Genomic DNA, 14,052 nt, shown 5'->3' with positions numbered 1-14,052 from the left:
CAATTTATTAATTCTGAATAAAGTTGGCTCCAAAATGGTCTTTTATACATTTGGGTCTTTTACACAATACAATGTATTATTATTATTATTAGCAAAATATAGTTATTCTGTGAGCCAATTTACCAATATGTTTACTTTTCCCTCCCTTTTTTGCATCCACCCTGCTTGGATGACATGAAGTACCTGTTTAAATTATAACATTAAAAGTGATTGTGGATGTCTCATTTTGAGTTTGAGGCCCCTGGTGTAGCGGGTAAATGCTTAAGAGCAAAACCAAAAAAAGTCAGAATAAATCCTTGAATTGGAGCAACTAAAAATAGGGCTTACATGCTGAGGGAATTGTCGTTGACTTGGTCCTTGACTAGTTGACATGAATTCATTACAGGTTAGCTCAGCAGTTTCAATGTAGTAAAAAACCACGGAAAACCACAGACCTGGCAACCTCAGCCTGCATCCACCGCCCTGCTGCTGAATGAATGAATGAATAAACAAAGATTGATCCAGAGATTAAATATAGTAACCATAAAGTAATTAACAAGACAGTCAACTGAATAATTTTAAACACAACAAAATGAAAAACTTCTTCAAGCCTCTGTGAATGTAATGGTTACATGTTCAGCATATGATTTTATCTGAAATCACCTAAAGGTCAAGGTATATCAATGCATGTATGTCTATAGCTTTTTCATTTGATTTAATGAGATTTAGTTTCACATTGAGCTACAGAAAGTTGCATCAAACACTCAGTTCATGTCGTCATCACTGTGTTGCTCCATCTCCCTGTGATCATAAATGATTGGTTTATAAGCAGGCGTGTCTCATGGGCACTTTTTCTCAATGCAGGGAATGACAAAAAACAACATTTACATAAAGAAACCAACATCATTTCTTATCATACTGGATTTCAAGTTTGTCAAAACATAGAATAATAATGTTTTTATGTCTATAAACCTGCTTCAGTTTCAAATAATGGCTCAGAAAGTCCAAACCACACAAAATAATATAATGAGCCAAAGCACAGAGACCACAATGTGTGTGTGAGTGAGTTTCAGATCTATTTTAATATGGAATAATTTTTTAATTTTCTTAAAATAAGACCTTCATGAGAGGAGTTTTGAGAGAGGAGAAGAATCACGAATGATTAAGGAAGGAGGATAATAGAACGAGGATGAAAGTGAAGGAGAAATTTGAACTTGAGGAGACGAGAATGCAGTTGGGAGGAGCATTGAGCTGCGATAAAGAACTTTGGGCTGCATTTGAAAGCAGATCCTGACTACACTTTCCCCAGAAAGAGCAAAACAAAAGTTCTAAAAGAGGACATTAATGTTCCTGTTACAGGAAAACTACTGTGCATTTTGTTCACATTATTACAGAGAAGTGGAGCTTCTTCTGTGGCCTCTGTCTTCTCAGCCATGACTTCACCCATCTATTATTCGCCGACGCCGACAGTCCACCTCCATGTCGGTTTATATTCTGAAGTCATGTTAAATGACTTGAGTTTCTGTGAGATCCCAAATACCTGGAATCTGCTCCCTGAAATCGTTTGTTTAAACGCCAAGTGTGTGGTCCTGTGTCTTGACTGGATCGTCTAGTCTGTGCTTTCTTATTGGTTACAAAGTTTGTTGTGCCTGTGGTCTCAAGTTTTGAAAATCAAGTCTGATTTAAAAACCCTCTAATGTGGGGCAGACATAAGGGCCTGTTCACACAAGAATGAGTTTAGGAGAATCCACAAAAGTTGTGAATAATATTTTATTCACATGGAACCAGCATTGTATGTAAAAGAACCACAGTGACACAGTGTGATTTAAGTTCAATCGATTTTATTCAAGCAAAAGGCATTTTAGGGCCAAAGAGTAGAATTGCACTTATTTGAAAATCACTGCCTGACAATGTTGTAAAGTGGATGTGGAGAAGAGGATGCCAATTTCCTGGCAAGTGAAATAATTTTCAGTGTCACCTCTGAAAATACAACAGTTTCCTGAATGATATTTCAGCCACGGGAGCATCATGAATACAGTATGACTGCCAAATATGAAATTAATTCTAGATAATAAAAATTAATTAGGCACACAATACTTCTGCTTGGACGATAAATATCCAATCAATGTACAAACTCCCATATTTTTTGTCTCTATTAACCACATCTCTTTCAAAAAGATGGAAGCAATAGAAAAATAATCATCCAGTTTTTGCTGAGAAACAGTGATGCTCAACGGGAGTGAGATAAGCACCGAGATTAGTTTTACAAATATTAGATAGCAGGGGAGAAAAGCTAGAAGGAAAAACTAAAAAACATCACACATGGAGTATTTGAGGATTAATGTCAGTGTGACTCAAGAGAAGCTCAAATGATGTTAGCAGCCTAGTATTTGTTAGAAGTCAGAGGAGCATTTACAAAGAATTACTGATTACCCGTCAGGTGTACTTATGGTCAGTGAGGTTTGGCTGCTCTCTGTTGGCTCTTCTCCATTGGAGAAACCAAGTAAGGCATCTGTCTGAAACTATATGATCTTTGTTGTGCTTAAATATTTCAGAGGAACAAAACAAAAGCATCATGAACAGTACAAGCTTTTTTGTGGCAGTTTCTAAAGCTTTTGTCAGGCTGTGAGGTTGTTGGTTTTAAATGCACATAGTCTACAAGTTCACACTAATTTATTCTCAGCAGAGTAGTATGAAGTCAGAAACGGTAGTGACGTCACCTCCGAGTTGACCATGTTTCAGCTGAGAAGTCGGGAAATGGACACAAATGCACCTTAGCCCGTTAGCCCGTGTTTGCAAAAACCAGTCGACAAATAATGTTCTTAACGTTTTTTGCAAACACAAACAGCGTAGCAAAACATCCACGGATAAAAGATTAAACTAACGTGTGTACAACTGATTTACTCAAATAAGACAGAAGTGCAATTCACGATAAAAGTATCAGAGTATTTTCAATATTGAGGTGAGTGGCAGCTATCTGGAAATTCGGACTTCCTAATACAACTGGAATGCACCATTAGTCCTATATGGGGGGGGGATGCACAAGGACAGGTAACATCAGATACAGCCACAGACTGTGTATAAAAAGCGGCCGTCGTCTTCAGGTTTGCAGCGTTAATGGTCTCAATCATTAGTTTTAGGCCTTAAAAATTATACAGTTCTACACACGAGTGACCACATGTTGTTAATCTTGAGGTTTTGCGACCAGAAGACTATATGTACTTTTTTCCATTTATCCATGGTAACAGGTCTCTTTGTTGGCTGACCTGAAAAAATCAAGTTTATTCAATCATAAATTTAAAGTTGTTCAACAGTTAACTCATTTTGCACTCAACCATGTGTATAAATACAATATTGATATTGAATCCTACTATTCATCCATAAGCAAACCCAGTATTTAAAAATAAAGGAGGAAAAAAAAAAGCCCTCAGAAAAGTTGGCATCACACTCGGCAGAGCAGAAATGTGTAGCATGGAAAAGGGAGTTTCCTTTCTCTTTCACTTAATGCAGGATTAGAGTCTAAACTACCAGGAAATAACATATCAAAGGCACTTATTTTCACCTGGCGCGCTAAAATCAATAGCTATTATTAATACAGTAAAATGTAAAAAAGTAGATAAGTTTAGGAGTTAACACAAATATTCTTCACTTCTAGCCCTGAGGTTTGGAGAGTGTGTATATGTGTATGTGTGCTTTGTCACAGAGTCAAATGTACTTCATTTATACTTTAAAAAATAGGTTTTTGTTAATATGGACTTTAATCAAGAGCCTGTTTGTGTTTTTATGTTTCCACTTTCTTTGGCACGCAGCGTGGCACTCTGGTAAAAAAAAAAACAAAAAACAAAAAAAAAAACAATTCAGTGATGTCTGGTATAGTGTGATCATGCAGGTTTAAAAGTCAGGCTCGTTGGTGAATACACAGACACACACACAAACACACAGGGCAATCCAGGACAAGGAATGAAGATCCACTGTGGGAGGGGAAGAATATTTTGGAGCTCAGTAGCCAGTAATCATGTGACCTCTTCCTCTGAGAACTTTGCACGTTGCCGTTCTCCTCTTCTCCAATTTTTCCTTCACTCCTCCTCCTCATACTGTTTTATGGTGACTGAGTCCAAACTGTGAATGAAGCAAAAGCTTTAGATGAGAAACTTTCAAAAACTACAGTTTTACCAGGGAACGTTGGTTACAGTGCGTCACTCATTTAAAATTGTGTGTAACTTTAACTTTAACACTTTAAAAAATGTGTCTGTGACATTCTTTATCACTTTATCAGAGATTCTCTGGCCTTAGCTACATGGAAATAGAATTTTCCCTATACAACCTTTTATTTTTTGCGGTGCTGTGATTCCCACCCCTACAAAAAAAAAACTGTCATTCATCAGTTTAGTGGAATAAATTGTTCTTGCCGCCGCCCACCCCTACACTGTTGCTGTATACACACACAAGTGCTCCCTCAGTCAGGTCTGATAGTTTTACTTGTCGGAGCCTGTTTTTTTTAGATAAAGGATGCATATGAATAATGTTACATAATTTCTGTTCACAAAGACCAAACAGAGGCAGAATAACATTAGTAACATCTGAATAACCCAAGATAACTGCTGCTTTAAACAATAGAAATAAAGGTCAACAATCTGATGTTACTGCATGTTTATACCAAACACAGGCTCATTACTCACTAATGATGATGATGATGATGATCAATATGACAGCTATCAGAATGGCCCACATCTGTAAGAAGTTAAAGTACAGTTAATTCAGTCGTACAAACTTTAACTGCAATTAAAATGTGAATTCATTTGTGTTATGGATTTCATGGTACACAATCATTTTTCTATTTTCCCCCTAGTTTACAATCATAAATAGTTAATGTATACTGTGTTGTGTAGTTAAGTAATTTCTACGGATGGGACGATATCACTTTTGTGTCCAAACTCGAGTATCTACCGGTTCCAATGTTAGTCTGATATCGTAATTTTGGACCATTTATGAACTATGAAGCTCACAACACGACATTTGTGCTGAGTCATTTCAAAGACATAATTCTCCAACTGTGCGCATAGTGAATCATGAGATATATAGGATTTTTTGATTGTATCGGATTTTACAAATGTAGTACCGGACCGATACCGATACCATAATTCCCATCCCTAGAAATGTCAATAATTGCTAATTTATTATTATTAAATATCTTATGTTTACTGTTACTAAAATAAAACAAATATGAAATCAAACTCTAAAAAATCCCAAAGAGAATCAGTTACAGAAAACACACTTAACACTAAATAATTTGTGTATAAACATTTAAAAGTGGGACACAGTGAGTTTATTTCGAGGACACTGTCTTTGGGCACCTTGCAGTTCTTCCACCAGTACTTTCTCTTCAGCTTGGCAGCACTGGTCTCAAACTGGGAGGCTCCAGCCCGCAGTGCATCGGCTCTGTCGTCCAGTTCTGACAGCTTTGAGTCACGTTCCAGCACTTTGTCCACATTGACTCGCATAATATCCACCACCTATTTACAAACACGCACAAGAATAAAATACTGGGTTGAATAACAAATGACAAATTTGATTTACAGAGCAAATTTGATTATAAAGAAATGTGACCCATCGGGAAGGAAGGAAAATATGTGCTGAACATGTGTGTATGGGTCAATGATGAAGTGTACAACATCGATGACTTATCAGTTATCCAACACAACAACACAAATCAGTTAACACCATGACTTAAATAGCTATAGTACTTCAGCAAAAGTCTCAGGGCAGCACCAGCAGTTTAATTGTTTTATGCCTGTTAAATTCTTTAGTTTTCTAATCTCAAATTATAAATGTGTTTACAAACAATATCAGTGAATAAACATAACCTAAATGGTCCACTGATCCACAAACCCAACTTATTCCTCCTACATTCAAACATAGCAGCAGGGTGGAGTAGAGTGTGCAGGCTCATGCAGATCTTACATAACCACGGAGACAGTGATTACATAAACTTCAGGCAGCCAATTGCAAGCTGTGTGGAATATGCTTAGGTTAAAGTTCTGAGAGGGAGGGGCCAAGCTCAACAGAGCCACAACAGAGGGAGAGAGAGACATGGACAGACAGTAAGGGAGAAGAGTAAAGGGGTTAAGAGTGACACCCACAGAAGGAGTGAGACTTGGCAGCTTTCCCTTCCTGCTGACCTCAGTGACATGGTTTTTAAATTTAATGAAAAAAACAAAACTGGACAAAAACCTGTCTCTTCTTTCTCTTCCACTGACTGTTCCCTGACATGTGAACTGACACGCAGAGGTGGAGTATTAAAGAGCTATCGATTGCACATTTCGGTGATTCATGGTGTCACTGCTGCCAATGGTTATGTAAGTCTCTGGTTCACACAGCCATGGAGGAACAAGGGAGCCAAAGTGAGTGGCTGGTGATAGAGTAGTAGCATTTAGTAGCATGTAGCGTTCAAACACATAGAGACAAACAACCACATTCGCACATTCACACCTATCGTCAATTTAAAGCAGAGGTGTTCAAACTTATTTTTAAAGAGAGCCCAGTTTGATAATGTGAAGATTACAGGGGCCAATAGGTCCTTCAGATATTGTTTTGAACCGTAAACTTACATACAAATTGGGGGTGTCACAATTATAAATAAAATATTGATCAAACGATTTGATTCCAATCTTCAAAAGCAAAGGTGAATCAAGGATTTAACCACACCCCCAATGTGACGTCCTGCAGACGTGCCGGGGGGAAAAACAGTCACTGTAGCACAACTACATGTTACCTACTCCTGCTAACCCGAAGTTGCTGCCAACTAATAGTAACCATAGCAACTGCTCATTTTAATTATTGTACTGAAACGACACTACGAAATGCCGAGCAGGCCACATCTTACTACAAAGGTGTTTTCTTCCATGTATAATAATGTTATTGGACATCAGTGCAGATTTGGTGACCTTACCAACCTTGCTGGACATTCAGAGCAACACAGCACTATATGACTCTCTATGACTTCTCTTCTTTTTACAGTTTCCAATTGACTAGCTATTGTTACATTATCATATTGTTAATAAATTATTTAAATGTGACGATAAGGCCTTAGTGTGTGGTACATTGCAAACAGTCAGTCATGACACCATGTAGACAATCGAAATGCGTTATAATGACACAAAACCAGTGATCCTAGACTAAACTAAAAATGACAGACCCATCTGCAGTAAAAGAAAGAAAAAAAAAATTGAGAATTGAATTGTGACTTTAAAATCGAAAACCCAATCGGAGGATTTAAGAGTCATGACAGTGTTTTATAACAATTTTATTTTCATGGTCACAATAATCATTTTAAATGACCATATAACTGAATCTCAGCCACACATGAGTGAAAAAATGGGAAAAACTAAACAATGGCGAGAATTCAAACCCTGAACTCCTTACAGGCTGAACTAATGGGAACTCCCGTTATAGTGGTTTGCCAAAATGCCAGGGCCGATTTCTGTCCCAGTCCGTCCCCCTAGCCATAAATAATACATTACAAAACCAAGCCGAAGCTGTGGGCCAACCGGACATGCCTGATTTAGAGTGTCCAGTTAACCGCAGCATGATTTTGGACTGTGAGAGCAAACCAGAGAACCCACAGTAACACACACACGGAAAACATGTAAACTCCACAAATAAAATTTTAACTAGACCTTCAAAAGTCAGTCATGACATGTATCATACCTCATCCACCTGGGCCTGGGTCTGCTGTAAGCGCTTGGTGCCTGGAGCTGCACCAGAACCTTCTGGAGCGGGGGCTGACCTGTAAGAATAATGAAAATAAACAAATTGTGAATTGTTTTTTCACCCAAAACAATCTATTGCATACCACATAGCTCAATGTCAAGCATTTTATCAAGTCTGAAATCTTGTGCACATAATGCCACATAATTATCACATCCTCTCACATTAATGGACACAGGACTAGAGTCAATCTATTGGGCATTTTTAGTAATCTGTATATATATATATATATATACACACACACACACACACACACACACACACACATATATATATATATATACACACACACACGTATATATATACACACACACATATATATATATACACACACATAAATACACCACTCCACTTTAAAAGACTCCTGTTAAATATAGAGGTTTCCCTGGTAGTTGTTGGAGATTAACCCACGTCGTTACGATTGTCAAGTAGTTTTAAGTGATCTACAGTTCGGCGCTGTTCGGCTTGATTTCTGTGTGGGAGGTCTCTTCCTGTGATGGGACTCAGTGGCCGGCAGTCTGACCAATCATCGCATAGTACCTGCTTTTAAGCACGCTTGGAACCTCGTCTGAACAGGTACTAAAAATAGTACCTGGTACAAGGTACTAGGCTAGTGGAAACGCTACTTAAACCGTGCCATGGCGAGGCGAGTAGAGCAGGTGGAAATGCGCCAATATATTACTGTATATTAGTGATCAGGTTTCTGAGAACAAAAATGTGTAATCTGTAAGAATGGCCGATTAATAAACAATCGTTTTTTATAGTCTATTGAAACCCTCTCACCGATATAAAAGTATTAAACTGCACCCAGTAAATATTTTAGTAAGATGGAGACTTGTTGATGTAGGATACTGTATGTGTGAATATTGATTCAGGTTTTCTGCCAACAACTGCAACTGATCAGCACACTGACATGTTTTTACTTTTCTCAACATGTCTGTCTGTTGGCATAACTAAGGAGATATTATATCTGTAAAGTGAACAGAGGATAGTTTGTCAAGCAAGAACATACTGGATGAAGATTGACACTAAAGCTCAAGAATGAATATGAGTTTACAAGATTTGATGCTACATGAGTCAAGAAATTAATAATAGGGGTGAGTGACATACATAACAACTGTGCACTCAACTTATCTCAAACTGCATGTTTATGTGAGATTTGTTCTTTCTCTTCAACTTGGAGAGATAATTATAAAACTTTAGCTTGCTACTGCCACCCTCTGGCTAAAGACAGCAGTGCTCCTCAGGTGACAAGGGCAGCAGCTCAATGAAATTGCATGATTATAGGACGCTATGACTCAGTAAAAGGCTGCATGTACCAAATTGTGATCTCCTCACATGTGACACAAATGAGACATAACCCATGTAGGGCTGAAACCATTTTTGTTTCAAAATTAAAAAACACATTTTCTGATTTTTCGGCTTCTTAAATGTGAATATTCTCTGGTTTCTTTGCTCCATTTAACAAAGAAATAATTAAAACCAAATGATTCTTGGTTTGTGGACAAAACGAGACATTTGAGAAAATCATCATTTCTAGGTTTGAGAAACACTGATTAAAATGTTCTGACATTGTATGGACCAAACACTTACTAAAGAACCAATAGTTACTGCCCTAAACCTGTGACGCAGGATTAAAAGCACATGGATTCAGATATCGTCAGATCAGCTTCAGGCGTCCGTTGTATGCAGAAATAACTCTGATATGAATCAGATATGTGCATTTGCGTCCATGATCGAAGTGGACCGATTAGACATCAGCGTGTCAATGTGATATGTGCGTCCTAAAAAATAAGACAGTGGCAAATCAGGTAAATACACAAGTACACGATCTACAATCACATGGCTCTCTTTCAACCACTGCAATAAAAGGATGAAGGCTGAAGCCAGTGGAGTCGTTTTGGGCCCTTTAAGCCTCTCCGGGAGGATTACTAATTTCCTGTCAATAACACCAATGTCACTTGCTTTTGAGCCTACTAACCCTTTTCAAGGCAGTAGCCAAGCCTATCCTGTGATTTGTCTCCCCAAGTATTAACCAGTGTAAATGCAGATTTCAGATACAGGTCACTTTTGAAAGACTATGTGAGCAGGTTCTCTCCAAAAACAAAAAAAAACAACACATATAGGCAACCAGAATGGCTTCTTATGAGATAAAATTATGAGATACACCAGGGCAGATGCTGAACACTTATTGCAGACACAGCGAGGCACAGCAACATGGGTCATCTCAGCAGCTTGCAGGTTTGGTTGCTTAGCAACAACAGACTCAACAGAAGAGGACCCTACTAATACCTTGGTTAAAAACACATCTGACCTCTTCTCCCATGCCGTGTGCTGTGCCATGTGCATGTGCATGTGCATGTGCATGTGAGCAGTCATTATATACTCACTTTATAATATACAGTTAGAAATAAGACATATATAGCTGTTGATTTTACTGCATAAAATAGGATTAAAGACCGTTAAAAAGAGGAAACGATGGTGTGACACCATGAGTGCGATGTTTACAACACTCCTGACCTTGGAATTATTGCCTATTGTAATCTTTCACAAAGCTAAATCATCATGGCCATCAGTGGACTTTTTTGTCTCTAGCATGAAAGGATACTTTCCAATAGTCTGTGTATAAAGATTGTACTTTACTGGTGTATGCAAATGAAAGTAACAAACCTACTTCATTTTCTGTGGTAAAACAATATGTGATATAACTCCTTACAAAAAGGAAGCTCAGGGTGGAATCTAAGTTTCTATGCTCACTAGGGCTGGGCGATAATACGATAACGATATGTATCGGGATAGACACTTCCACGATATCAACAGATATCTGTTGCTCTGCAAAAGTGCCGTATGATAAAAATCTAAATGTTACAAAGACTGAGGCAGTGTCTTATCACAGAGCCAAGGACATGCTTCCAGTCAGGATAGTTGAGAAGTTTGGTTTTAAAAATCTCATGAACGTGCTTGGCATTAGTATTTTCCTGTGTGGTCTGATTTATAACTGATGTGATTAAAATAAGGAAAGTTTACGTGTTTAGAATAAAAGTGTTGAAGTTAAAAAAAATTCTAAATTGATTTTTAATAGGTCATGAAAAATAAATAGTCAATATTATCGATATGAAGTAGTTATATCGTGATATGCTTTTCAGCCATATCGCCCAGCCATAATGCTCACATTATACATCCAAGATGTAAGAATACATCTTAAATATTACAAATGCTGCTTCACTCAATGTCTATTTTTTTAAGGGATTTATGTCCACTGGCGGTTTTCTGTAGCAAAATATTTCCAAACTTTGATCAATTATTTTGAAAGCCTTCAAAAAACATTAATAACAAACATCTGCAGATATTTTAATAGTACAGCTGTTGACTCGATGTAACCGTTATCTCACTGCAATGAGTAGGTCTCTTTTCACAGTTCTAATCTGCTAAATTGATTTAACACACTGCATCACTTGATTTCAGATTGACAGTTAATAACTGTACTTCAAATGTAAATCACAGCTTTCAGGTAATCTCCCAGTCACATGCCACACATTTCTAATCAAATGTGTTAGATGTTCTCAAATGTCTTGTTGTGTCTCCAAACCAAGATTCATCAGTTTTAATTAATTCTATGTTAAATTCTGTTAACTATTGATTAATCATGCAATTGTTCCAGACATGACTAATGTTAAAGAGCAGGTTCAATGTAAAAATAACTTGAGGTATTCAGTATAAAAAATGAGGTCAGTGCTGCCTCTGCAGTGATATCTCAACATGTCATGGAAAACTCTGTTAACTTCCTCCTTGGTTTAAGTGGTGGGTGCTTGTCGAGTCTGATAAAATTGAAAAGTCCCCCCCCCCCCCATTACAAAATTACAATCTCTTTTTCCATTTATTACTTTTAAATTACTACATGTTTTGACATCTGGCAGAACAACAAACTGAAATGGTCATGATTGAACAAGCTTTACGACAAAACAGGATCCAGCAAACAGGAGTACATGACATCTGATTGTGAGTAAAGCCTCTCCCATCTCTCCCTCCGTGTGATGTTTACACAGGTGTAAAACTAACAGTGCTGCATCACAGCGATAACAGAGGAACAGTATTTCCTTATGACGTTCTTCTATCATTTCTTTATGAAAATGTGTAAAGAATTTGTTTAGATGGCTTATATTCCTGCCATCGGTGAAACGTCCACTTTGTATAAAACCCAATTTTTATTATTATTGACCTCCCTTATACGCCCAATCTGGCCCTGAGGTGATCCAATCAAAACGTACTTACTTACTGTCCCCCGGGAACCATTAAAAAAAACAGAGGTGATGATGTGTTTCAAGCTGTTGCCATTCATTTATGGAATTCTTTCCCCTCATCACTGCGATCCATGGATTCCTGACATACTTTTATGAAGCAGCAATATCTAATCTACCACATTGTACTGCCTCTTATGTTTATTTTTGATGAGTCTGCTAAATCTTGAGTGTTGCGTTTTGTCTTGAATACTTTTACTCCATTACATTTCTGCTTCTTTGTAATTTGCTTTTAATCTCTGTGCTTGATTTTAATGTAAAGTTTCTTATAATATGTGCATTTTTATTCAGTCAGATTTGTTACAGATTCATAGTTCATTACTTATTCTGTACTGATAATGATCTATGTCAAATTGTACTAGGGTTGAAACAATTACTCAATTATTGACCGATTACTAAATTAATCAACTATTTTGATAATCAATTAATTATTTTGGGTGTTTAAAAAAAATAAAAAATAAAAACAAGTTTTCTTAAATGTGAATATGTTCTGGTTTCCTTGCTCCATATAATAAAGACATTATCAAACTGAATCATTTACACTTCTGGACAAAACGAGACTTTTGAGAACATCATCATTTCCATTACCAATTGATATTTTCTGGACCAAAAAATTACTTGTTTACTCGAGAAAAAAATCGGCAGATTAATCGATTATTAAAATAATTGTTAGTTGAAGCCCTAAATTGTACAGTACAAGTAAAGTACAACATAATACATATTGCCAATTGGATTTATTATTGTTTGAGTCTGCAGATTATAAAATTACTTTGTAGATGTATGGACTGTGTATATGAACTTCTTTGTGCAGCTCTTCCACAGTTCCACATCCTTCACTGTTATACAGTTTTTTTTTACATTAATTTCCTCCCAGTTGATATTTCCTCTCTCTGATTGTGAACAGATTCTGTATTGTCTTTGGCAGAAGGTAATTTTTTAATCTAAAAATACATTTCAAATTGCAATGCCTGTAGGTTCAGGAATAATACATTACGTGGTTCATTGTAAGTGAAAGAGGTGACAATTCTTATAAAGCACTTGTTTGCCAAATTAAACTTCAACATAATACAAAACACAATGAGCGACAAACAGGAAAGTTGGCCATCAATGGATTTCCATTTCAACTTAACTTTCCACATTACGGCGACTTCATTGTTTTCCCAACTACTGCTGCAATATTAACACCCACAACTAAACCACGATATAACTGCTAGTTCTGTGTCTTCTGAAGATACGATCATTTATACGTATTTTCATCAATGTTGTGTCGACGAGCTTCTTAGCTACATCTCGTCAACTAGCACTTGTTGCATGCTAACTAGCAAACGTAGCAAAGTTTTGGGCGTTGCTTTATCAAACATACCGGAAGGCCGGTGCGTCGGACAACGTGTGTCCACTTTCAAGAGTTTGGTTTAAAAGTAAACAGTAAAGTAGAAACACAGCATACTTACATATTGAGAAGATATTTCGTTGAACAACCCGAAGAGACTTGGTGGTTTTGAGCTAAAGTGTCAAGTCGTAACAGTCACAGCCTTCTTCGGTTGTTGTGCTGCTTTCACGTAGGGTCGGAGTTTTTCAAGATACCGTTCAAAGCACACAGAGAATATAAACAAAAGAATAAATCAAAATTCTACTATTAATATTTAAATAATGAATTATTTAACAGCGCAAAAAGTAGGTAAATGTTACTTGATTAATCAACAAACTATACCCCGCACAAAAAACCCGACTTGTTTTGATATGTGCATTTTATTTTTATTATTTTTTACATGTCTATCAAGTCTCACGAGAGGCTCTTAAACGCACCATTAAAGAGACAGTAGCCCTGTTCGCAAAGTGCGTATCGCTGCATTTATAAACAAACAATAAAGGTCAAAACAACACTTTGAGAAAGATTTATAGTAAAATTATACCCTGACGCCGCAAATGTGTGTATTTTCGATGTTGATACGTCTTATTGGTCAGTATTACTGTTTATATGTGAGGAAAATACGACCATCAAAGCCCG

The 14,052-nt window shown here is 37.0% G+C and overlaps 1 protein-coding gene across 1 annotated transcript; it reads right to left on the bottom strand.

Moving 5' to 3' along the window:
- Window positions 1-1,803: 1,803 nt before the first annotated feature.
- On the bottom strand, window positions 1,804-13,633 carry vamp3 (vesicle-associated membrane protein 3 (cellubrevin)). The gene is made up of 5 exons (XM_058632659.1): window positions 13,496-13,633; window positions 7,687-7,765; window positions 5,334-5,492; window positions 4,659-4,710; window positions 1,804-4,098 (listed from the first exon to the last, which is right to left on the bottom strand). Coding segments are annotated over exons 1-5 (312 nt in total). The 5' UTR covers window positions 13,498-13,633; the 3' UTR covers window positions 1,804-4,078.
- Between the last annotated feature and the right edge of the window lie 419 nt (window positions 13,634-14,052).

The sequence above is a fragment of the Solea solea genome, chromosome 6, assembly GCF_958295425.1.
Source record: "Solea solea chromosome 6, fSolSol10.1, whole genome shotgun sequence".
NCBI classification, from domain to species: Eukaryota; Metazoa; Chordata; class Actinopteri; order Pleuronectiformes; family Soleidae; genus Solea; species Solea solea.
This window is presented reverse-complemented; position numbering and strand designations above follow the sequence as displayed.